This window comes from Trichosurus vulpecula, chromosome 7 (assembly GCF_011100635.1).
Source record: "Trichosurus vulpecula isolate mTriVul1 chromosome 7, mTriVul1.pri, whole genome shotgun sequence".
Lineage (NCBI taxonomy): Eukaryota > Metazoa > Chordata > Mammalia > Diprotodontia > Phalangeridae > Trichosurus > Trichosurus vulpecula.
In genome coordinates this window covers 49,740,274-49,765,971 of record NC_050579.1, presented here as the reverse complement: position 1 = coordinate 49,765,971, position 25,698 = coordinate 49,740,274, and the positions used below count along the sequence as shown (strand labels likewise).

Sequence of the window (25,698 nt, the reverse complement as noted above, 5' to 3'; positions counted from 1 at the left end):
GCACTAAATCATACTACCTCCTGGTGTCCGTCTATTTACATTGACGTTAATACAATGCCATGGAATTCTAACCAGGTGTCTCATTCTCTCTCTTGTGCTAGAAGCAAAGGGGGAAGGAGAAGGGGTGTGAACTACCCTTTTTTATTTCTTGTTTTAACTTAGTCACAGTGGCTCAGACCAGGGCAGGTGACAAGGACAGTGGATCTCATTCATCTGGGCAGCAGCTTCAGGCCTAATTCTAAACACAGGTGGTGAGTGAGCCAGAGAGAACAGGAAGGGGGAAGGAATCACTGCTGACATGGGCGACAGGGAAGATTGATGGTTTCCCTCTCTCTTTTTCCCCACTGCGTCAGCCTAGAGGTAGAGATGGAGGTGCTGCTGTGCTAGGGACAGGACAGCCCCCGCTGCACTCAAACACTGATTAATGAGACTGAAATGACACAGAAAACAGTTGCTGCTTCAGAAAGATCTCACAGACATTTCTTTCTTTAATATTCTGAACAAAAGCAGTTCCCATAAAATGAAGGATTTGAATTATATTAACCCATGGCTAGAGAAGGGGGGCAGGGGGAGGGAGAGAATGCGGCAAACAGTTGGAATAGAAGAGCGCTGTAATGGCACAAAGGAAAATGCATGGATGTAACCACGTGTTTGTCTTACGTGTTCCTTATTACCTACTCCATCTGCTCAGAAAACTTTATACGATTCTAGCTGAAGTTGTTCTTTATCTACCAAAACGCCACTACAAATATTACCTCATTTGACACTCAAAACAGACCCGTGAGGTTGGTGCCATTATCGTCTTCATTTTACAGATGAGGGAACTGAGGCTGGTGGGCGCTGAGTGACTTGCCAGGGTCACACAGCTAGTAAATGTCTATGGCTGGATTGGAATTTAGGTCTTTCCAGTGCTCTGTCCTTTTAACCACTTCGCTGAGGTATCTAGTGGATACAGTGGTAGCACAGTGATATAGCATTGGGTCTGGAGACAGGAAGACCTGAGTTCAAATCTAGCCTCAGACACTTACTAGCCATGTGACCCTGGGCGAGTCACTTAACTTCTGTCTGTCTCAATTTTCCTCAACTGTAAGATGGGTCGCACCTACCTCATAGGGTCATTACGAGGATCAAATGAGAAAATATTTATAAAGTACTCAGTATTTATTTATAAAGGTGCCAGGCACATAGTGCATGCTCAGTAAATGCCTATCCTTCTCCCCTTCACCGTGCTTCCCCACATGGTGGCCTCCAATACGCATATTTGGCTTTTCTTTTTGTCAATGACGTCCTTGAAGTATACGCCTAGAAACCGAATCTTTGGGCTAAAAAGTATGAACGTTATTTTAGCTGCTTTATCGGATGAATTCCAGTTTGCTTTCCATAATGGCTGTACTCATTTCCAGCTCCCGCAACGACCTGACCTATTCATGCATTTTGTCTTTTCACAGCCTCTCCACCCCTGACTAGTCACCAGTTCTATCTTTTGTCATGTTTACCAGTTTGCTGCAAGTGAGGCAAACATGCGTTTCAGTTATCACTGGCATTCTTTCATATGGTTGTCAATTGTTCTTTTGGATATTGCCTACTCGTACCCTTTGACCACTGATCTACTGAGAAATAGCATATATTTTGACACTCATTGACTTCAATGGAACGATAGGAATAGATGAATACAGCAAGAAATATGTTGGAAAATGTGGATCAGGAATAAGGAATGAGGTCAAAGACATGCAAACTACACAAGAGCTTCATGCCTATACGTCATGAATACTTCATTTGAGAAAGGAATATTGACGTGGTGATCACTGAGCAATGCTGGAAAAAATTAAACTGATATTTTTAACAGACAGGAAATAGTACTGATAAGGGAGTGAAGTCTGGAATCAGTTGTCTGTATATCTCAAGACCACTAACTTGTTATATCAAAGGTCACGATTAATATAAAACTAGGAGAATGAATAAAAATGAGAAAATGACAAGGTATATAAAATGAAAGGTAATAATACTTGCTGCCCTTGAAGAATTCGCAGTCTATGAAAGAGGAAGCGAACATTCAAACAGCTGTGCCCATATCAGATACATACAATGTAAATGGGAGATGATCTCAGAGGGAGGGCACAAGCAGAGTGAGGGTGGAATTGTAGGGAAAAGAAAACTGGAAAAGGCCTCTTGCACAAGAAGCTGAGATTTGAGCTATGTCTTGAAGGAAGTCAGGAAAGTTAGGAGGCATAGGTGAGGAAGGAGAGAATTTCAGGCATGGGGGACAAAAAGTGAAAAGGTGTGGAGTCAGAGATGGAATGTCATGTGCAAGCAAAAGCAAAGATATCCCAAGTATCCATCAAAATTTGTCAAGATTCGTTGAAAAATATAACAACAAAGATAACAGTGCTTAATGGTCCTCTTATCATCACTATAAGCTGAGGCATTAACAGGAAGACAGACACACACCAAAGATCTTCGCTACTAGCCTGAAGCAGATCCAGCATAGATCCCAATGTGAAGAATTAAAAGTCCCTAAAGATGCTGAGTTCCTACAGATGCGACTATTTTCTGATGACTTCCTGTTGTTCGTGTCAAACCTTGGGATACTGCAAAGTTTCTCACTGCATGAGATCTGTCACCACTCAAAAAAAATTCTGATGAAATTCAAACATACAGGAAAAACCAAGTGAACGACAAATACCTACTTTGTAGAATATGACATGCAGTTAGATGGACAACCTATATACCTTGGATAGACACAACAAATGGGGTCCAAAATTAAACAGTAGGAAGAGATCATGTTGCACTCCTTTGGGGAAACTGAAAAAGTCCTTTAATGATCTTTCCAGAAAAAAGTGGCCCATCTTTTTAATACCAACATATGCATGTTCTTCTGTCTGTAATAGTTATGTAGCACCACCTACAAAGAATTAAAAATGAGTATAGGACAATGAAGAAGTATATGGTAGGTTGCAGGTTGCAACACATAATTAATAAACTCTGAAGAAGAGGAACCAGAGTAAAGAATATCACCAGAGAAAATCTGATAAAAACAGAAAAAGATGGCGAGATCACATTGCAAGAGTAAGGGAAAACAAACAGACAGACTATGTGCTGCCCTCACTCCTCCTGATGTCAGGAGAAAGGTTCCCAGCATGGTGGGTGAACCCTCTGGGGGGAACTAATATGAGAACATTGATAAGGGTTGTATGATACAGACTGGCATGTCTGGTTGGGGATCTGCTTTGCTGGGAGGGGCCCTCATATCACTGAGATCGCAGATCCATGTGAGTATACAATTACAATGTACTGTGGAGGTATGGTGTTCATTTTTCATTAATGAAATTTTATTCTGAAGTAATGAAATGTTGTTTTATTTACCATTTATCATTACTGCATGATTTCTACAACAATATAGTACCTCTATACATTTATTAATGAAAAAGATGCCACATTCATCCTCAGATAATATATTACTAGAAGTGGAGATGACATAAAAAGCATTGGTATGCTTACCAGGAGGTGGATTCTCTCTGAGCCTCACCTTATGTAACAACAGTGTTACTAGCACTTACTGCAGAGGTATAAGGCCAATGACACCAGCACACAGAAGGGCTGCTAGCACCAGTTCTTTGATCTGCTTTTCTAAGGAAAACAACTTTAAGGAGTTTACAATCTTACTTTAAACATGCATATACCATTCAGTTAGTTCAGGGGGAAAAGTCAGCACTCTGAACTTCAGAGAAAATACAAACAGAAATTATAAGCAGAAATTATATAAACAGAGCAAATAACACATATGAGCAGACAGGGCTTCTAACTGTCTGGCCATAGCAATACATACATTGTTACCAGAAAGAGAGAAGCACCAACATCTGGATTTTCAAAACTAGAGGGCTCCTTAACGGCTACCAAGAGTCTCATCTGGCTGAATCACATGAACACTCTTCCAATGAGTGAGCCCCCTAGGCAAAATGCTAATCTCAGAGTATATATATACTTCTTCAGGGTCAGCCCACAGAGGGCATCACAACCATGTGACTCCAGCTATTGTGACTTGGGCTTTCTTGTGACTTAAGCAGGTCATCAAAGACTCTTGATTCAATCAAAGGTAAGACTCAATCAAAGGCACTGGGTTGCCTCAGTGCTGAGAAGAACTAGAATTCCAAAAGAAAAAACAGCAAAAAGTCCCACTTTGCTTGCTCTTATACTTTAGTAGAATCTTTCCTCTCAGGTGGCGAAGGGAAATGTGCTTCCTCTGTCCTACCGGAGGCTCCTACCGCTCACTAGATGGTCCCTCACTTACTGAGTTAATATATCCCATATAATAATATGTGATCTAGCCCTTAGAAACTGCCACTCTACTTGGCCAGGCCCAGGAAGTTTGTAGGTCAGGCTGGGTCACTGTCTCTTCCTTCTCAGATCATGAAACTTTTGCCACATCTAAGGACACCAGAATTTCTTCCAAGCCCTGTTTTAAAGACCAATTTTATTAAAAGAAGCTTTGTTCCCAAAGGGATTACTTAAATCAAAGTAACACTGTGTTGCTATTCATTGTCATCACTCCAAAAGATTTTTTAATTCAAGCTTATAAATACTGGCATACTGGGAACTATTAATCATTTTCAGTAGATGCAGTACCTGCCCTCAAGAAGGTAAAAATCCGAACTCCATGTCTAACATAATATAAATCTCTTAATTGATAATGCCTTGGCACTTAGGTGGATACATTTCATTTTTAAATGCTCTGTTACAATACTCTAATTTTAATTTAAGCTAAAATTTAATCTGGACCAGAAGTTCTTAACTTTTCTTTCAGTAAGACACCTAAGGACCTACTTCTTGGAATAATGTTTTTAAATGTCTAAAATCAAATAGTGAGAATTACAAAGGAAACCAGTGATACTGAAATACAGTTATCTAAATATTTTTAAAAACAAGTTCACAGACACCAGGTTAAGAAGCTGATGATCTAGACACCGAAAGAAGAATCTCAAAATCAAGATATCAGATGGTTTAAAACAATTTTTAGATTACCTTCAAAAAATTACCATTTTATTCAGGAAGAAAAAGTAGGAACTTTGCCTTAAAGCTTAAGATCATTTCCCCCCTTTTGGCAACTTCCTGATATTTTAATGAATCATTGTGACGTAAATGTGGCATTAATAAGTAAATATGCTGATAGGTCATGTTATAGTTAATGATGTGATACGTTAGGATGCAAAGAGATTCAGCTTGAAATAGTTCAGTTCCCTGAGGCATCATACGTGCCTACGATAACACACACCCCTGCTTCATTTCACCCCTTCCTCCAAGACAAATGCTAAGTGTTTCTCTGCTCCATTATGAATACAGTAGAGTTCATAAACAAGAGAGGACAAACATAAGGGCGAGCACAGCAGGGGCAGGATATGCTTGATGGAGTTAAGGGACAGCTTTTATGTAAAATGGAGATGGAAAGGTTTTTTTTAAGACAGAAGTTTTTGAAAAGAAAAAAGGTTTAAGAATCTGACAATCAATAACAGATGGTATTTGCAGGCTTTGACACAGCAAATAATATTTTAAAGCAAAATATTTTTAAAATCAGTTCCTCCTTCCCTCACCTGCTGATGCTTGGGTCCCAGGGGTCAGAGTTTCCACTGTGATAGTTCATGACATCTCAAAGAAGGAGAGGAAAATGCTTTTTTGTGCTTGCGATGTCAGTGGTCATTTGAGAAGAAAAACTAAAACCCTGATATTAATTTGCTACTAAAGGAGGAATGCATGTTTTTAGCATAAGAAAATACTGTCTAATTCCATCTGTTGAGACTGACTGATTTGTAAGCTTGTAAAGTTTAGTTCACTGATCAAAAAAACCAACAAATTTTAAATATAGGTGAAATCACTGAGTGTATTAATTATACTTTATTAATAAAGCTCTGCATAGATTTCTTTTCTATAGCAAGTGTCTAATCACTATTTATTAAATGACTATAGGCTCCAAAGGGCAGCTGGGTGGTACAGTGGATAGAGCGCCAGGCCTGGAGTCCAGAAGGCCTAAGTTCAAATCCAGCCTCAGACATATACTAGCTCCGTGACCCTGGACAAGTCACTTAACCCTTATCTGTCAAATGAGCTAGAGAAGGAAATGGCAAACCACTCCAGTATCTTTGCCAAGAAAACCCCAAAAAGGGGTCACAGAGAGTCAGACATGACAGAAAAGCAACTAAACAACAGAATAGATTCCAAAAGGGCAAAACCATATTTTACCTAAATTCTGCATCTTCTCTAGTGCCCAGCACTGTGCTCTACACACAATACATGGCTAATAAAATATTTGTTGACTTATATCATGTTGAAAAGGTAGTAGAGGACATAGATGGTCAGGAATAAGTGTTTTGCCTTTATATCGTGTGCAAGGATGAGCTACTAGTGTGTCTGAGGAGAACAGTGACTTGACCAAAACTGGATTATACAAAGAGTAATGCAGTAAATGTGCAGAATGGATGTGAGTGAAGGGAGGCTGGAATCTGGGAGACCTGTGAGAAATCACTACAGTAGTCCAGATGAGAGGTACGCAAGGCCCAAAGCCAGAGAAGGTGCCAAGGGATTTCCATTTTCCAACAGATCCAAGCAGGTCAAGTCTGTACCTATTCACCAGGTCATGCAGCTCTGGCACGACCTTGGCACTGACAAAATTCTAAGCTGTGTACTTGCTTTTCTTGTCAAGCATATAGAAGAGACGAAACCATGCCAGGAGAAAATGGTACGATCCATAACGAATAGTGTTCTTTTGGAGGAACATTCCCAATTTACCCACTAGGTCCTAGTGGGGCCCTTCATCCACGGAATTCCAGATCCAAGACCCAGGATTAAGCTGGTTTTTTAAAACACTCAAGATGCTTGGTGGTCAGGGCCACCTCCCTGACACTCTACACTTAGAAGAGGTCTACCTACTGCATGAACTCACAGAACGTGGACTCTAACTGGAGATCAACACTGGCATAGAAGAAGGCCAATGGATAGTTCTGGTACATGAAGGCTTTGAACTCAGGATCCTGTTCACCCTGCCAGAACCACCAGAACCACTTGGCAGTGCCAGGCAGACACCAACAACATGCCCCAGTGCATGAACATGTGGAACTTAGCCTCCTCTAACCATGAGAACAACAGCCATACACCTAGGCTTCCCCACTCTAGAGTTTACACCGAAAACTTTGGAGAAGGAAGGATGCCAGGGAGTTCGAAGATCTACCATATTCCAAACTCTATTGGTTTTGAGGATCCAACTCTACTGATTGAGAACCCCTGATGAAAGGAGAGAATCCTGTGCTATGCACGTATCCTCTCTTAAATGAATTAGTCCAGTACCGAGAGAAGATGCTCTCCGGATTCTTGGAGCCTGTGCTAAAAGGTTCTAGACTTGGCTTAGACTGTAGGATGTAGGATGTGGAGAATTACATACTGAAAACAAAAATCCCTGAAGCAAAATAAGTTTTGTGGCACAAAGTTTAGCACCAACCTTCCTCAGTGAGTGATGGTCACACTGTGAGGCAACTGGCCTGCAAATTTATCTACTGCAGAACGCATAAATTCAACCATAACTTGTTCTGCCCTGGAGCCCACATATAAGATGGCCTCCAGTTATCTTAAAATGTAGGCATATGGTCTATTGAGAATACAGGTTCCATTATACAAAGCTCTTTCTTGATCTAAGCGGAGACCAAATGGCACACTGTTGCTTCCTATCCACATTTGAAAATAAAAAATAAGAAAAATATAGGGGCAGCTACAATTGGCTCCAGTTGGTATGAATAATGAGATGTAGTTGTCAGATTCCTGGAAAGCTGCCAGTATGGTCACTAGCTGGCCAGATACCATGTCTTCTTCATACAAGGAGCAATGAATGCAGTTTTAAACAAAGTCAAATTTTAAGGAAAGAACTCTAAAATGGGGTGAGGTGGGGGAGAGGTAAAGTGAGAAATGAGAGACTATCCTTATGAATGAGACCCCTTTATGCAGTAAACTACCTCTTTCAGGAAAAAAAGGGTAGGGGAAATGATGTTACTTCAGTTTTATAAGAGCAAGGTTTCCCCTAAATAAAGCATGTGCATTTTTTGAAGTGTATGATGGAGGAATCCTAGATTTGACAAGCTGGCAGCAATCTTTGTGATGTATTATCCTGGGATAAATATTGTCACTGCAAAAATAAAACATACTACAAAACTGGAGAGCAGACACTGCTTGTGATCATTAGACAGACTGGACCAAGTGCTTCAATCCTTTGATGCCCCTGACATATTATTTTCTGGATGGTATCCAGTAACCCAATGCAGAATATATTTTTCTCTACTGTATCCAGATGGCAAATGGAAGAGATCAAATTCAACAGTTTCTGAGCTAACCTTAATGGATGTGAAAGGCTGGCTCCTCTACCAGCTTTTCAGGGGTCTGCAACACGAAAAGCCTTTGAACAAAGAGACAAATAATTGGCTTTTTTTCTCCCTTCGAAACTAAACATGGATGTGGTAATCTGGTTCAAATCCATCTTCTGGTTGAAAAGGACAGCCAAATATCTGATCACTTCTGATCATTAAAAACTCTCATGACACTTTTCGCAAGGCTTAGATGGGTGTTACTCTTGATATCCTGGGCAATTTTCTTCTCAGGCAATTATTTTCACTCTTCCTCTATTTCCTCTACTGCTTTAGCTGGATAGAGTACAATTTTTGGCTTACTCTCTTAACACTTGGGTAGCACTATCATAATGCAGGATATCCCAAAGATGGTAACCAAAATGTGATGGGTGATGTGAGTCAGAAAACTGTGTGCTGATCTGTAAGTAGACACTAGAACTTCACTGTGACCCTGTTGGCTATAGAGAGGAATTTGGCATAAGAAGGCTCTGTCTTGGACCCCATCCAAAACAGGATTAATAAAAGCACTTTATCATAAAGCCTAAGTTTCATTTATAAGGCAATCTTGCAGCACAGACCTTAGATAGAAATTCAAAGGCTGGGTCCATAAACATGCATGCCTTTGTACTTCCTATAATTTCTGTATGTAAGAAAAATAAGAAGATAAAAAAATAAATTTACGTTCAGAGGAGGAAACAGGCAGGAAAAACTATTACAAAGCATTCAAATGTAGGTATTTTCTGAGACACTGTATATACACATACATGTATAGGGACAGGGATTAAAATGGTCTAAGCTAAGGAGATAAGAGACCAAATAATTAGGAAATTGCTATCTGGACAAAAATATATTTGCATTCTTTTGGCAGGGCAGGGGAGGGGGGCTGTTTTATTGTGGGAGAGAATAGGCTGGAAGATTAAAGGGAGTTTTCTTCCCCTAATCACTTAAATTGTGAAGAATTCTGAGAAGCCTATATCTAATATGCAAATCTTCTTAATAAAAGGATTTGTTCTGTAAAGCTTGGACTCAGTCAAAAGGCTGCACCCAAGGACCTAGAAGGCCACATGTGGCCTCGAGGCCAAAGGTTCCCCACCCCTGTACCACTTCCCATACTTGGAGACATATGGCCACCATGGCTGTATACTCAAGTGATGCTGTGCTAAGCAGAGGCTCCAATTCATTCATTCATTCATTCATTCCTTAAATAATCATTTATTAAGTGGCTACTATATATGTAAGCACTTTGCAGTATGCTAAGAAAGATCAAAAGAAAATTAAGGCATGGTGCCCAGGGCTCACTCTCAGGAAGCTTACAATCTAGAGGGAGGGCTGTGATACAATAATGCAGGAAAAAAATAAGAACATAATCCAGAATATTACTGTCCCCCACAAAGGCAAAGAGCAGATAAACATACACTGATATAAGGGGAGGAGAGGACATGTCTAGGAGGCAGAAGAAAGAAGGAGAAGTTGGGCTCATTCAGTCTCTCTTTCCTCTCCCCACCCCAATAGGCTGGACATTCAAGGGTTACTCACAGGACTGATCTTATTCTGGCATAGGAGGTTTGACTTGCCTCAGCCTCCTTGTACCTGGGATTATGCCACGCCTAGACAGAGTCACAACTTCTTCTACTACAACTACAACAATTTACCATTTGCTCCTTAAAAATCAGAAGTTGTCATGAACAGGTTACATATAAAAGATACTGTGTCACTACCTCTCTAAGCATGCTAAAAATGGTGAAAGAAAACGCATCTCTCAATTTGTTTTAGTACCAATGCTCATCTTCTCCTCTCCTCATCTGATCCTTGACTTGCTATCAATCCTACTTCAACACAGATCTTCCTTGTGAACAATTAGCCAGCATTTACAACTAATACTGACTCATTTATTCCTCATCACAGAGTCTCCCTACTCTAGAAACCACCCTATTGGTACAAAATTCCCACTCAGTTTCTTGCAGAAGACGACAATGCTTCTCTGTCTCCTATGGTTAACTCGCTACTTTGTTTGTCACCTGCAAAGGGAGCATCACAGAGGTATCTTGGTCTGCACTTCTGTGATGCTCCCCTAGTCCCATCCCAGATTCAACAAGAGAACAGCACTCTGCAGCCACTGTATGTGATGGGACAGGTCAAACGTTGGTCAGTCTGAAACCAAGGGGAGGAGTATTTTCTTTTCATATTCTCCCCTGAATGGCCTAGAAGACTATCAGAGTTAGGTGAGGTATAACCCTCTTTCTGTCCAGAATCAACCGAAGAGCTGGAGATACAATGACCTGTGTAGAAACAATTTATAGACTATATTTTGAACACCACCGGTATAGATTTTTGACATGATATTTCTCATAATTTCTGTTTTCTTTAGGAGAATGACTTCACCTACTACTTTACTGAGGCCATCTGTTATAATCTCCTTCATGTCATCTATTCCACAACCAAAAGCCCTAAACATTTTTACCCATCCTCTCATCCTTTGCTTCACTCTCAGAGGATGAAATGGTTTTTCTCTTCTATGTACGCCCTGTATCCATTGTATTCATACCATAAATTCTTCTCCCTCCTATCCACCACCTTTTGGGAAATTGCCCTCTTGATTGTCCTTCTTACTCTTTCATCTTCCATCTCTTCCTACCCGCTTGCCCAGTGTAGTAACTGGCAACTTACCCAGTGCCTACAAATATTCTCGGTCTCCCCTAAAAATAAAACAAAATCTTTGTTTCACCGCTACATTCCCTAAACCTATGATTCTATCTCTCTCTTCCCCCTTCACTACCAAACTACTAGAAATAATAGCTCATGTTCCCTGACTTTGTCTTCTCCTTAGAGCATCTGCCATCTGGCTTCTGCCCCCAACAGTCTATTGAAACTTTTTTTTACAAAAGTTGCCAATGATGTCCTAACTACTAAGTCTGAAATTTAATTTTGCTCAGTCTTCTTTGACCTTGACCTTCCTGCAACTTTTGATACTGTTGACCAAGGTCCTGGATCCAGGGGTTGGGAACCTTCAGCCTCAAGGCCACACGTGGCCTTCTAAGTGCTTAAGTGCAACCCTTCGACTGAACCCAAGTTTTACAGAAGAAATCCTCTTATTAAGGGGACTTGTACTGTGAAGTTTGGATTCAGTCAGAGGGCCTTACTAGAGGGCCATATGTGGTCTCAAGGCCCTCAAGGTTCCCCACTCCTGTACCTAATCTAATCCAACGAGCAATTATTATGTGTGAGACATTATACTAGGCACAAATAGCCCATCCCTCGGGGGATCTTATACTAGGGGATACATCAGGGCAGGGTGCTTTATTGGAAGGAGTATACAGAATTCAGTTAGCGGACCTGGGTTTGAAAACTGGCTCTGGTTTTTACTATATGTATGATCTTGGGCAAGTCACTAAATGTCTCTGGGTCTCAATGTCCTTATCTGTAAAAAAAGGTTGGACTTGAGGACCGCTAAGGTCCTCTATGATCCTATGTAAACAGCTAAGTATATACAAGGTAATTTGAAGAGATAAAAAGCACAAACAAATGGGAAGATCAGGAAAGGCTTATAGAGGATGGTATGTGAATTGAGCCTTGAAGGCACTTAAGAGGCAGAGGTGAGGTAGAAAGCATGGAGGACAAACAGCCTAGGCAAAAGCGTGGACCCAGTGAGATGCTGTGATGGGCTCTCAGAACAGCAATGTGTTCAGTTTGGCCAAGGCGTGAATGTGTGAAGGGAAGTAATGAGCAATGATTCTGGAGAGGGAGGCTGATGTGATATTCTGAAGGGTTTTAAATGACAAACTGAGGAGTCTGTTCATTCTGTTCTTCAAACACAACACTCCAAATTCTGACTGCCTTTGCACTGCTGTCCCCCAGGCCTGGAATACCCTCACTCTTTGCCTCTGCTCCTTGGAATCAGATTTCTGCTCAGCTCATCACCTAGTACATAAGCCATCCTGATCCCCAGAGCTGCTTGTGTATTCTTCCCAAAGTTAGCTCGTACATAGCTACGTGTGTACAGATTGTTTTCTTCTTAAGGACAGGGACTGTTTTATTTTTGTCTGAATCCTCAGTGTCTGGCAAATAGTAGACACTTAATAAAGGACTGTTGATTTTTATCTTAAAAACAATAGGGAGACACTGAAGTTTCCTGAGTAGGGTAGTAACATGGTTAGACCTAGACTATACTATAGGAAAGTTATTTTGGCAGCTATGTGACGGATGAACTAGAAAGGTACACTGAAACATATGCTCTTAGAATCATAAGCAGCCAAAGTTAGCAACTGAAGGAATCAAACTTTTGTTTAAAAACAAAGAAAGAAAGAAACATCAAAAAAAGTCCACATACCAGTGAAAATTTAGGGGCAATATAAATAGAGTATCACTGCAATGAGTAATACATTTTCACACCATACTTTATCATATATTTCTGTCAAAATTACCTGGAAATAGAATTTTTCCCTTATTGTTCTTCTTCATTTTGTTCAAGCAGGAATTAGCCTAAAAAGGGACTTTTACCTCTATTATCTTCCCACATATCATCTCTGTTTTTTCTTTAAAAAAGGACTCCAGCTATAAATCCTAACTAGGGCTTAGAAGGATGTCTCTCTAGTCATCCATCAGCATCAGTGCTTACCACTTCTTTTCTGTCCTCGGGGCTCTGTTCAAGCTGACCTCTTGGCTGTGGACTGTGTGTAAACAGAACTTCCTACAAGCATCAAGGGACTCATTTGCTAAAAGCCTCTATTTTACACAAAGCAAGTCAGGCAGCAACCGCCAAATAGAGACCTGGAAAGGAGACTTTGCTCTTCTCTCATAATTCATCCAGGCTAAACGACACTGTAGGAGGACAAAGGGCAGATGGAGATTTATAATTTTCACTGTGCCATGCCATCATAACAAGAAATGCAAGTGGCCTACATGAAATTGATTTTTAAAGTATTATGCAATTCAAACCTACTGATTCATTTGAAAAATGACATAATGTAATTATCCTTACTACCTGATAGTTATTTTATATTTTTTCTCCATGTGCCCTGCCAAACGCTAGCCCTGGGGTACTCTCATAACCCACTGCCTTAGCACCTACTCATATGCTGCTGAATGAAGCTGGAGAAAAATCATTAAATTGTGCTTAGTGGGCCACTAGAAATTTATGTCACCTAACCTCATTTGGGCACTCCTTTTACATCTCACTAATTAACTCTACCCCGCTCACTACAGCTCCTCAAATCTCCCAATGCCCTCTTTACTTACCCCCACCATCTCAGCTGAGAACCTTGTGTCATATTGCACTGAAAAAACCGAGCCCACTCACTGATGGCTCCCTCCTCCCTTCTCCCTCCATCTTATATTGTGCAGATACCTTCTGCTACTATCTCCTTGTTTATCCTTGTTTCACACAAATGGGTGCCCCTTCCCCTTGCCAAACCAATGTCCTCTAGATGCACAGTGATTCCATTCCATCCCTTGTTCTTCAGAAGACTGTCCCCTCTATCATCTCTGCTCACCAGCCGCTCTCCAGTCTCTCCCTGTGTTGGCTTCCTACAAAACTCCTCACTCAATCCATCCACCTCTGCTAGCTATCATCCCATAACTCTTCTCCTTATCTTGCCTTAAACTCCTTGCCAACAATCAGTGCCTCCACTTCTTTTCCCCTTATTCTCTTCTTAATTCTCTGTATTCTGGCTTCCAACCTCATTCAACTGAAATTGCTCTCTCCAAAGTCACCAGGGATCTCCTGTTAAATCCTTTTCTCAATTTCCCTCCTTGACCTGAGCAGTGTTTAACCCCCTCAATCACCCTCTTCGACCCAATACTCTCTAGATTTTTGTGACATTATTTCTAGTTCTCCTACCTGCCCCTCAGTTCCTTCTCAGTTTTGTTTGCTGAATATTCATCTAGATCACATCCCCTTACCACGATATCGGAAGAAAAAAGAAAATATCCAATGCACTGGCCATTCAGATGGATATACAGAAGGGAAAATTAAATATGAAGTAAGTGCTGGACAGGGAAAAAGGTCAAGGTCAAAAGACAAAGTTATCTATAGAAAGTACACTGATCTGGTTCCCAAAGAAGTTATGAAGGCAGATGACAATGACCCACAAAGTCCTGACAAGCCATCAAAGAGATTACAGAAAAGATACAGGTAGCCCCAAAGAAATCTAGGTTTCAGAAGGTTGCTGCAGCCATGCCAATTTTAGCCACAAATAACCTAGCACCAGCTTCTTATATCTGGCACATACCATCTCAGCAAAGAATGGCTTTCAATTCTGGAGCTAAGCAAACACTGATTTTAACTGGATGTTCTGCAGATATCTTAAGCTCAACATGTCCAAAATTAAATTCATTATCTTTCCTCAAAACCCTCCCTTCTTCCTAAATTCCCTTATTACTGTCAAGGGTACTACCATCTTCCCAGACTCACAAGCTAGAGTTCAGGGCCTAGAGTCAGAAAGACTCATCTTCCTGAGTTCAAATCAGACACTTACTAGCCATGTGACCCTGGGCAAGTCACTTAACCCTGTTTTTCTCAATTCTTCATCTGTCAAATGAAATGGAGAAGGAAATGGCAAACCACTCTAGCATCTTTGCCAAGGAGACCCCAAATGGGATAACAAAGAGTCAGACAAGACTGAAATGACTGAATGGTAACAAAGCGTTTACTATACTTATTATGAGTATTATGTGGGTAGAGGTTGGATCACATGGTCTTCGGGCTCAATTCCAACTCTGAGATGTCAGATATTACGCTTACCATTGAAGCCAGAGACACAAAAGTGAAAGCCAGTCTCAGTCCTAAAGAAGCTGGGGGGAGGAAACATGTAAGTGGAGGTGAAGAAAAGGTGTTTTGGTCTGAGAAATCTCAGAGACAGAAAACGGAATGGTAGGCAATCGACTGACACTTTTAAGAAACAAGAGAAGTGTTCATTTGACGTGGTGTGGGGGGAAGAATAAGGACGTAAGCAGTGGTAACTAGGTAGGCTGGTAAAGGAACATGATCGGGTCTAAGGCTGGCTGGATATAGTGAGAGACTTCACCAAACAGGACTGCCCAGGCAGGGCTGGAGTTACAAAGCTTCTTCAGGGCATAGTCCCTGGAGGTCAAGTTGGAGGGTGCAGGGCCAGCCACAGGAGGTTGGAAAATGGTCATGGTGGAAAAACAAAAACAAAACAATGTCCAGAAAATATCCCGTAGCACTCTACTAAACATATCTCTATAATTTAATATCTCACATTGAGACACCACTATTGGTCTAGGGATTAACCAATTAAATGCCAACAAATTTCTTATCATCACACCTTGGCATCCAGTCCACAAGGATTGTTGAACACTCCTCTAATTTCTTCATTTACCTCTTCAAGCTTTACTTATTAGCCAGCCTTCCAATTAGCTTTGTTTTCTGACTTCATTTAGAGATTCAATATGCATGTGGTTCAGTTGCTTCTGTAGTAGGTTAATTCACAGTCACTGAATCAGAATCTCAACAACTATGAGTCTTTGTCAGTGACCTCTGGTCCCCTTTTAGACCACAGTCACTGCAGAAGTAAGAAGGACTGAGGCATTTTATTTCATGGGGCATCTCATATCTAAATAATTTATCACCTGGTGATCAAGCTACTGGTTAAAAGCCCCTCTGTACTTAGTTTGGTAGGCTATTTATTAGATATATTTCCAAAATATAAGAGGCAACATGGCTTAGTGGATAGGAAAATGGCCTTGAAGATCTCAGTTCAAGACCCAGTGCTAACAGTTAACCTCTCAGCAATCTCAGCAACTCCTTACAAATACAATTTGCAGAGAGGATATCAAACCTCATTGGTAGAGAGTTTCTTACCTTGGTATAGGAACCCTTAGACCAGTCCCTATTCCCTATCCCCATGAAGCACATTCACTCCTTTGGTTTTCTAACTACTTTCTCCCCAACTGTTTTTTTGTTGGGTGACACCTGGAAAAATGAAACCATTTTTTTCTGGCTAGCATATATCCCATAACTTGATAATTCTGTGCCTGCTCTTATCCATTCCTGACTGTATTTTTAGCAAAAATTGTGTGATGCAACTCTACATGTAGCGTTGATGTATTAGAATACTGAGCTTCAACAATACAAGCTCAGTAATAATTATTTTTCTTTTGCCACATTGTATTTCTAACTACTTTAGAATATGACCTCCCATTAAGCCACTTGTAAACTATCCTTAAAAATCATAATGTTTTAGTATGTATAGCTATTTACAAGTACAAATAACGCTGTGATCCATCTATTTTTATTGGTCAGTAAGAACATCCTCACTGATGGGAAGTATTAATTGTTTGATCATAATTTCATGGCAAACTCAACTCTGTGCCTTTCTAAAACTGCTAATGCTAAAATGTGAATTTATTTCCTTTGTTCTCAGCTCAAACAAAATATTTTCCACTTTCTATACATGTTATGAGGCATAATAAATATGTCTAACGCATCTGTTTTAAGGACCCAATTTTCCCTTCACATATCTCCGCATCTGTCCATGAAGCTCTTCAAAGGAAACTCCTCAGAAGGAGAGGAAGGCACATACAGGAAAAGTGGCCATAAATTTTTACTGGTCCTTTTCTAAGACCATTTTACCAATAACACCATTTGACAAACATGTTTCTCAAACATCTAGAAATTTCCCAAAGATAATAATACTGCCTAATATTTATGTGACAATTCATACTTTTAAAAGAGCCGTCAAATACATCATCTCATTTGGTTTTTACAACTCTCAAATTTAAAGTTTGGATTCACTGTCTTATCCTTGAAAAAAAAATGCCATTATACAAAAGCACTACATAAATTCTAATATCCCTAATTTCTTATGTGGACTGCAAGAATTCTCTCTGTGTATTCGCCTTAGGTCTTGGAGCAAAACAGATTACCAGATAACTAAACCTGAACAGTTCTGCTGTTTAGCTACGAATGTGACAGAAGCCACAATAGAGAATGACGGCACTTCTTTAGCGTCTATTATCAGTAAAATTTCTCATACCAGTCAGACTGTACTTTACCAACACGTGTTACAGGATCTTTCCTTCTGATTTCACCAAGATTTGCATTCATTTTGTTAAAAAAGATGTAAGTACCTACTGTTAAATGTGGCAGCTGGGTGATATAGTGGATGGAGGGCTGGGCTTGGAGTCAGAAAGACCTGAGTTCAAATATGACTTCAGACATTTATTAGCTGCGTGATCCTGGGCAAGTCACTTCTCAGCCTCAGTTTCCTCATCTGTAAAATGGGGATAATAATGGGACCTAACTTTCAAGGATGTTCTGAGCATCAAATGTGTAAAATAACATATGTACAGATAATACATGTAAAAATGTAAATAAACAGTTGTAAACCTATAGTACCTTTAACAGCTATGTAAATTATAACTATTATTATTATGTGGCAAGGTACTACTAAAGATTTAAAAAATTACAGGCCTATGGTCTATTTTGTCACCTATAACTTCTGAGATAAAAGAGGGAATCTAGAATTAAAGCAGAGCTACAGGATTAATGTCCTATAGTGTTTATCAATATGGTGTGTCATTAATGAACTTTTGGTCAATCAAGATGGAAATGCTGTAATAAGATTCTAACATTCTGAGGATAATTCAGAATTGTACACCCATCCTCAGCTAGTTTTCCACTCAACTCAATTTCTACAGGGCCTGTAGTGCAGAGATGATGGGCTGGCGGCCCCTCTTGTCTTTCTGCAGCTGCCATCAGCCTCTGGGCAATTCCAGTTCCACCCTGTATCTTCCCCACATATTCCTGGCCTCAGCATTGAAGCACCCCAACTAATGTGAAATGATGCCAAATTAATTCTGACATGACTATCTGACATCATTATCTCAGTCTGATAAAAATGCAAAACTCCAGTGTTTTTTTTTCAAGTTCTCATAAAAGATGGGGTTCTGCAGAAAAACATTTTTCTTTACCTCTACAGGCTGTATACCTAACTCTTCAGACTTTCTCACTATACAAACTGAAGGTCTACAGAGTTGTGCTGACCTCATTGCTCTATGCTTGTGAAACCTGAACAGTATACCAGTGCTGTGCCAGGAAACTGAATTGCTTCCATTTAAATTGTCTTAGGAAGATTCTGAGGATCACCCGGCAGGACAAGATATCAGACACTGAGGTCCTTTCTCAAACTAAACTGCCAAGCATTCAAACTCTACCTCAGAAAGTGCAACTCCAATGGGGTAGCCTCATTGTTCGAATGCAAAACGTACACTTGCCAAAAATACGATTTTATGAAGAACTCACATAGGGCAAGAGTTCAGACATTCACAGTGGTCAGAAGAAGCGATACAATGACACTCTCAAGGTCTCTCTTGAGAACTCTGGAATTGTGTGACTTGGGAGACACTGGCACAGGACCACCCAGCATAGAGTGCCCACATCAGAAAGGGTGCTGTGATCTATGAGCAAAGTAGAATTGAAATAGCTCAAAAGAAACGCAAGATGCACAGATTTAGAGAATCCACCCCAAATGTTCACAGGGACTATTAGTGCCTGACCTGTGGTAGAATCTTCCAAGCTAATATTGGTCTGATCAGTAACAGTCTGACACAATGAAACTTGACTCTAGCATAGTGATGTCATTTCGGCCCTCTTTGAGAATGAAGGACAACAACCAACCAACCACGCAAAAGAAACCTCTTCAGCCTGGAAACTCAGTCTAGCCTCAGACTTCTCACAATAGAAGCACACCACTCCTGGGGCCTCCCCTACTTATTGTCTGCTTCCTCTCAGAATTTCTATTTTAAAGAGATTGCCCAAGTCAATCATAGCTTCATCCCTCCCCAGGCTGCACCTCTGCCCCTCACCCCACACCTTTCAGTTTCCTTTTGTTTGTTTTTTGGCAGGGCAATTGGGGTTAAGTGACTTGCCCAAGGTCACACAGCTAGTAAATGTGTCAAGTGTCTGAGCCCGCATTTGAACTCAGGTCTTCCTGACTCCAGGTCTAGTGCCCTACTCACTGTGCCACCTAGCTGCCCCTCAGTTTCCTTTTTAATGATGTAATTTCTCTTCCTACCCCCACCCCTTAAAATGTAAGCTCTTTTGAGAGCAGGGACTGTCTTTCTTTTGTTTATATTTGTATTCCCAATACCACAATACCAGGTGCTTAATAATGCGTGTTGACTAGATTTGCCTTAATTTATCATTACTGCCCCTCCAGCTAAGTTCTACTTCAATATTTCATTAGAGAATGGAGATGAGCCCAGTCATTGTGAAGGCTATCAAGTTCCCATTGGTAGAGTCTGTTAAGCCAGAAACCCTTTAAACATGGACAGACCTTGTTCAAGAATTAACCTGGCTAGGTGTACTCTTCACCAGAAGGTCAGCCACCAGGTGGTAAAGTCTGGGCCACAGCAACTGGGGACCGGCCACTAGAGAGGCTTCCATTTGCCTGAGTGTAGATTTCTCATCAAGCTGAAATCACAAATGCTCTCAGGTACTGAAAAGAGCCTGGTGACCACTGCTCCGGGTGCTAGACACTCCCCATCCATTATCCCTACACCTCGATCCAAGGAGAAGACAACACTCTGGCTCCCTCGTTTGTGTCATGGAGCCTCCCGGATGGAGCACTAAGATGCAGCTGAGGGAAAGTCTTGAGTTTAGGGGTGAATGTGGGAGAGTGGACTGATCGGACAAAAACACCTTCCCACCATGGGAGCTGCCACCTGATGCCCAAATACCTGTGGGATTTGTTGGGAAATGTGCTGGGCTCGGAATCTGAAGGCGTATGTTTGCATGTAGGCTCCACCACCGTCATCTGGGACGAGCCTACGGACCTGCTTCCTTTTCCGTAAAAGAAGGCATTTAGGGCAGGTGGTATCCAAAGTCCCTTCCTGCTCGAACCTTATGATCCAATCTATGTGTTTTCTGGGAGATGCAAAGGAGCTTCCCGATTGGGGGAAGGGAAGGCACACCTACACAGTAAAGGTCTAACCCGATCAGAGTGGTTTGGTACAAGTGCTGGCTCTGGAGCAGAGGGACCTGGATTCCGATCCGCCCTGAGGTCACTTAATGGTTAGAGGTGCGATCCTGGGAAAATCACTTAATTCCTCTGGGCCTCAGTTTCCTCGCGCAAAATGTGACCACTAAAGTGCCTTTCCGCGCCGGTGCCCAGGTTCCAACAATCGAGGACACCGTGCCCGGCAGTGCCAGAAGGAAGGGAAGGCAAAAGTTCGGCACTCGAGGCTCACAGCCGACCACTACTCAGGCAGCAAAGCAGAAAAGAGGCGAGCGCTATGATCACGTGAATGCCGTCGGCGCAGTAGTCTCAAGCAAGCGCGATCTAAACGTCATACGTCACGTAACGTCACCACGCACCGGGTCAAAGGCAACTCTTCCAAAATGAAGGTTACAACACAAGCGGGGAGCTGCGCTGTCACCGCTGCGTCTCTTTCCCACCGAAAAAGCGAAGTGGAAGGAACTGAGAAGAGTCGTCGAGGGGTGGGAGGGGCCGTGGCAGCGGCGACTGGTGGAAGAGGGGCTTCTTTTGGTTACCTGGGGAACGGGATCCGCAACGGCTCCTCCGTGAAATGTCCGAATGAAGCTACGGCATCCGCGCGCCTTCCGCACCAGGTGCAGCGCCATCTTGAGAGGGGCAGGCGCCAGCGGCGCTTGGTGATGTCATCGGCGAGCGCCGGAAGTTTAGTTTCAGCCTTTTTCCCCCCCAACTTGGCTCGGTCTCGATTACCGTGGTCTACTTCCTTCTGAGTCTCTTGAGTTTTCGGAGCTTGTGATCGATTCTCATTCTCCAGGCCTCTCCAAAGACCACGTCCTGGACTTGCCTTTTTTCAGAAAAGCATCTGGGAGCATGTAGACAGAAAAGGAAAAAAAAACCAGCCATTCGGTCGAAAGGACAGATGGGGTTGGTCTGGAGGAGCGAAGAATGGGGGAGGGGTCCGCGGGGAGGACGAGGTATCTGAGCTCAGGCTCTTGAAAATTGTCTTGTGCAAAAGGGGTTAGACGGGTGGGTCCTGGGAGCCGCGAGTGGAAGGTGCCAAGGGGGTAAAAACAATCAGAGGCAATCAGGAGTTGAACGGGCTGCCTCGGGGTGTCATAGACCCTCTCTCCCTACTGACTTTCTATCCCGGGTGCAGGAGGACCCTTGGGGGTGTTGCAGAGGGGAGTCTGAGCATAGGACTTGTGCAGATGTTTTGAGTACACAGATTTCTGTGTTTCCTAACTGGAAATCCAAAAGCCGCTGACACAGTAGGGAAATCCAGTTTGCTTGAAAAGATGTTTGTTTTGTTTGGGTTTTTTTTGCTTTTGGTTGGACGGGGCGTGGGTTAGATTGACTGTAGGGACTCAAATAATCACCTGTTCAGTTTATTGCTATAATAATAAGAGCTAACATAATAGGAAATTTTTTATGGTAGTTCATTCAAAATTATTGTTTGATTCTTGAAGCTCTGTGGTAGATGATAGGTGAAAATAAAGACCCTGACCCCTAGCAGATGATAGTCCAGTACAAGATAAAAAAAAAAAACTATATTAGTAGACAGAACATAACAGGGTCTAGAGGAAGTAATGAGACAGTTCAGAGTGATTAGTTGTACATGGTGTTTGGAACTTACTAAAAATAAATTAGAAGTTTACATTAAATATTGACCAAGTCTTTGTAATACCAAGTTACACAACTCATTTGCCTTTATTATCTTTCCTATCCTGTATGAAGTCCAGTCATTGTCAACCTCGGCACCATTCTAGAATCTCAGACCACTTTGACAAAACCATTAGTCTCCAACCGTGAGTAAATCACCATTATACCTGCTTTCTTCCCTGTAGTTCTTATTCTACCAAGTATAACTGGAGGAAGTCAGAAAAATTCAGTTATTATTCTTGATCTTTACCCCTGGCTGAGAAGCTATGCTATTGAGCATATCTCTTGTTCGTATCTTACTATTTATACCTCCTTATCATAAAGGCTGGTAGAAATTTTTTCCTCTATCAAGTAGTCTAGCCTACTTCAGCCTCTTCCTAGCAAGTGATCTGGCTGGCAATGATACTGAGAAGACAAATCCATTAAATTTAAATACCTTAAATTCACATTGAAGAAAGTATGGCCAAGTGAGTAGAGAACCGCCCTTGGAACCAGGAAGACCTGGGTACAAGTCTCACCTCTGACATATGGACTTTGCAACCCAGGACAAGTCAATTAACTTCTCCATGCTCTTGACAACTGCTAAAACTCAAGTTGCAGAGAAGGGGTCAGCCCGAATTGGTAAAGGGAGTTCCCTCAGTCAGGAATTCCCTATACCAATGAAATGAGAACCATGCCAGTTTCTATGCCTTTTCCTATCTAACTCACCTCCACAGTTGTTCATACCTGTCCTCTCTTCCTGGCCAAGGCCAACCCCTCCACCTGGACCTTGATTTCTATCCCCTTCCATGTCTTTTGAAACTGCTTGGTTAGCTGTACCTTTCCCATCTTCCATCTACCTCCTCACTGTCCCCTTGAGTGTGTTATTCCTTCTAGTTGCCATCCTAACTCATGTCTGAGGATGTGTCTGCTTACTCATGCCCATCCCCTTCCTGTTCAACCTGTTATAATATTGCTTACGTTGTCACCAAAGTAACGAAGGAACTAAATGACCTGATTGCCAAACACAACACACTTTTCTTAGTACTCTTTGGTAGTACTTTTCTAGTTCTTTTTCTGCTCATCTTCAGACATTATTTTTCCCTTTCCTTTGTGCCATTGGGGAAAATTATCCTCTAAATCCCAGAATCTTGTTGCACATTGTGGTTTGTTCTCCTTAAATTCAACCTTTATTTAGCATTTTTAACTCATAAATCTCTGTCTTAAATTCTAGAATACAGAAATAGAATTCAGACACTGCTGTCAAGGTGTTCGCAATCTTACTTTGGAAAAAAAAATCCTACACAAATAATTAGAAGTATGATATGAGCAAAGATGCAAGAAGGCAATTAAAAGTGACCCTTTCCTCATAGACCCTCTCTTTTATCTCCTTTTCATGTCCTCAGTAGTTTCTTTCATCAGATTAACTCATATCTCTAAATGACTCCTAAATCTGTATTTTTAGCCCCAGCTTCTCTCCTGTGAACCAGGCACTGTTTTAAGTGCTGGAGATACAAAGAAAAAGAAAAAAAATCCTTGCTGTCAAGGGGCATCTTCATACATAGCCATTATTATACCATTGAAGTGAGTACTCCGTCCTTTGGTACATACTATACCTATCTATACCTTATTCTGTGCAACCCTTATCCATGTCTTTCCTTAAGTCTTTCACAGGGGGCCCACCTAACATGCTGGGGGCCTTCTAGACTTTTTTAATAAAATATTTATTAGTGTCTTGTTTTTATATTACCTCGGTTTCCTACCATTTTTTCCCCTAAAGAGCCATTCTTTATAATAAAGAATTAGAAAAGGAAGGAAAAAAGATACCAAATAGGTCTGTTATTTTATGAACTTCTGTGATGCCTGCTTTTTGAAAGAAGCAGAGGGAAGTATCTTCTCATGGAGCCCAATTTGGTTACATTGCATTTGGGAGTTGTACAGTGCTTTTAGTGATTGTAAGATTGTTCCTGAAATAAAGGCTCATCCTTTCAAAGACACTTTCAGAGAAACTATATGGCTGTAAATTATGGTATAGTACATTTTCCAAAGAATTATAATGGAAGGGCAGTGGTGAGACTATGGTAGACATAAATAACATACTATCAAATAAAGAATTGTACCCAAGAAGCAACATTGAAATGTTAACAATGACAATAATAAAAGATACTTTATAATATATTCATTAAATTATACACTTGAGACCATGGATTGTTTTTTCTTTTCATGGTATTCCCAAAATAAAGCACAGTAATAATATTAGCACTTAATAAATGCATGAAGACTGATATCACACACAACAGATATATGAGTAGAAAAGAAGGTAGGCCAGTTATGTAATAAGAGAGCTTGTGGAAAGACAGGCAGAGTGATGGATTGTTGGTAGAGCTGTGAATTGTTACCACCATTCTGGAAAGCAATCTGGAATTGTGCAAAGAAAGTGACTAAAACGTTCGTTTTTTTGATCCACAAATTGTAGAATTAGATGTATATATACCGTAAGGAGGTAAATGACAAATCTCCATATTCGTTAAAATGCTAACAGCACTTTTTGAGCTGGCAAAGAATTGTAAACCAAGTAGCTGACCATTGGCTGCAGAATGGCCAAACAAGATGCAGTACATGAGTGTAATAGGATGTTATTGTGTTGTAAGAAACCATGAAGATGATGAATATAGAGAAGCAAGGAAAGACAACATAAAGTGATGCAAAATAAGCAGAAGCAGAAAAACAACATACCCCCAAGCTGCAATACTGTAAATGAACATTACAATAAAATAACCAAAATTGAGTGCTATGAAATTATAACCTATAAACTGTTTTCAGGGACTGTCCAAGATGTCCAAGACTGTCCAATAGCCCAGTGGCTATATAACTGCATATCCTGGTTTGGACCACAAACATTTTCGGCCCACTTGGTTTTTCCTTTAAGGAGTTAGGCCAAACTTTTTAAGTGATTATGGATTTCCTTTAGGAGGCTCTGCAGTATTAGAGATTCGGTGCCCTTAGCACAGTGTCAATAGGCAGGTTGAGCAGTGGCTAGAACATTGGGCCTAGGATCAAGAAAACCTGGGTCGAGTTCAAGTCTGGCCTTAGATCCTGGGCATGTTACTTAACGTCTGTTTTCCTCAATTTCCTCCTCTGTAAAATAGCACCTACCTCCCAGGGTATATGAGGATCAAAAGAGACGTTTGCAAAGTGCCTGGCACACAGAAGATACTACATAAATTTTAGCCATCATTGCTTACATTTTTAACCTTTTCCACTCCACTCCACCAGCCATATTCAATCAGGTGTCAAGTGTTACAGATTCTATCCATAAAACTCTTAGATATAACAAATCTTTCATATGACCAAAATAAGATCTTTCATATGGTAGTACATCAAATGTTTGAAGACTACTATCATGTTCCTTCCCGAATCCTCCTTTATGCTAGTGAAACACCCAGAGTTCTTTCTGTCAGTCTTCATATTGCATATATTGCAGACCTGTCACTATTCTGGTTACTTTCCTTTAGATACACCTAGATTGTCTAAATCTTAAGTATAGTTCTCTAAGTATTTTCTGACTAGGGCAGAGAGCAGTGGAACTCTTCATGGGGCCTAAGATCGTATTAGTGAATGTTGGCTGCTATAATAATAACAACTAATATTTACATAGCATTTTAATAGTTGCAAAGGGTGTGTGTGCATGTGTGTGTGTTGTGTGTGTGTGTGGGTTGTTCCTCACA

The 25,698-nt window shown here is 41.0% G+C and overlaps 1 protein-coding gene across 1 annotated transcript in view; it reads right to left on the bottom strand.

Moving 5' to 3' along the window:
- Positions 1-20,985, bottom strand: part of WARS2 (tryptophanyl tRNA synthetase 2, mitochondrial) — an 81,068-nt gene extending 60,083 nt beyond the window's left edge. Inside the window, exon 1 of the mRNA XM_036769320.1 lies at positions 20,890-20,985. Within this exon, the coding sequence (XP_036625215.1) occupies positions 20,890-20,979 (90 nt within the window). The 5' untranslated portion in view covers positions 20,980-20,985. The remainder of the gene's footprint in view (positions 1-20,889) is intronic.
- Between the last annotated feature and the right edge of the window lie 4,713 nt (positions 20,986-25,698).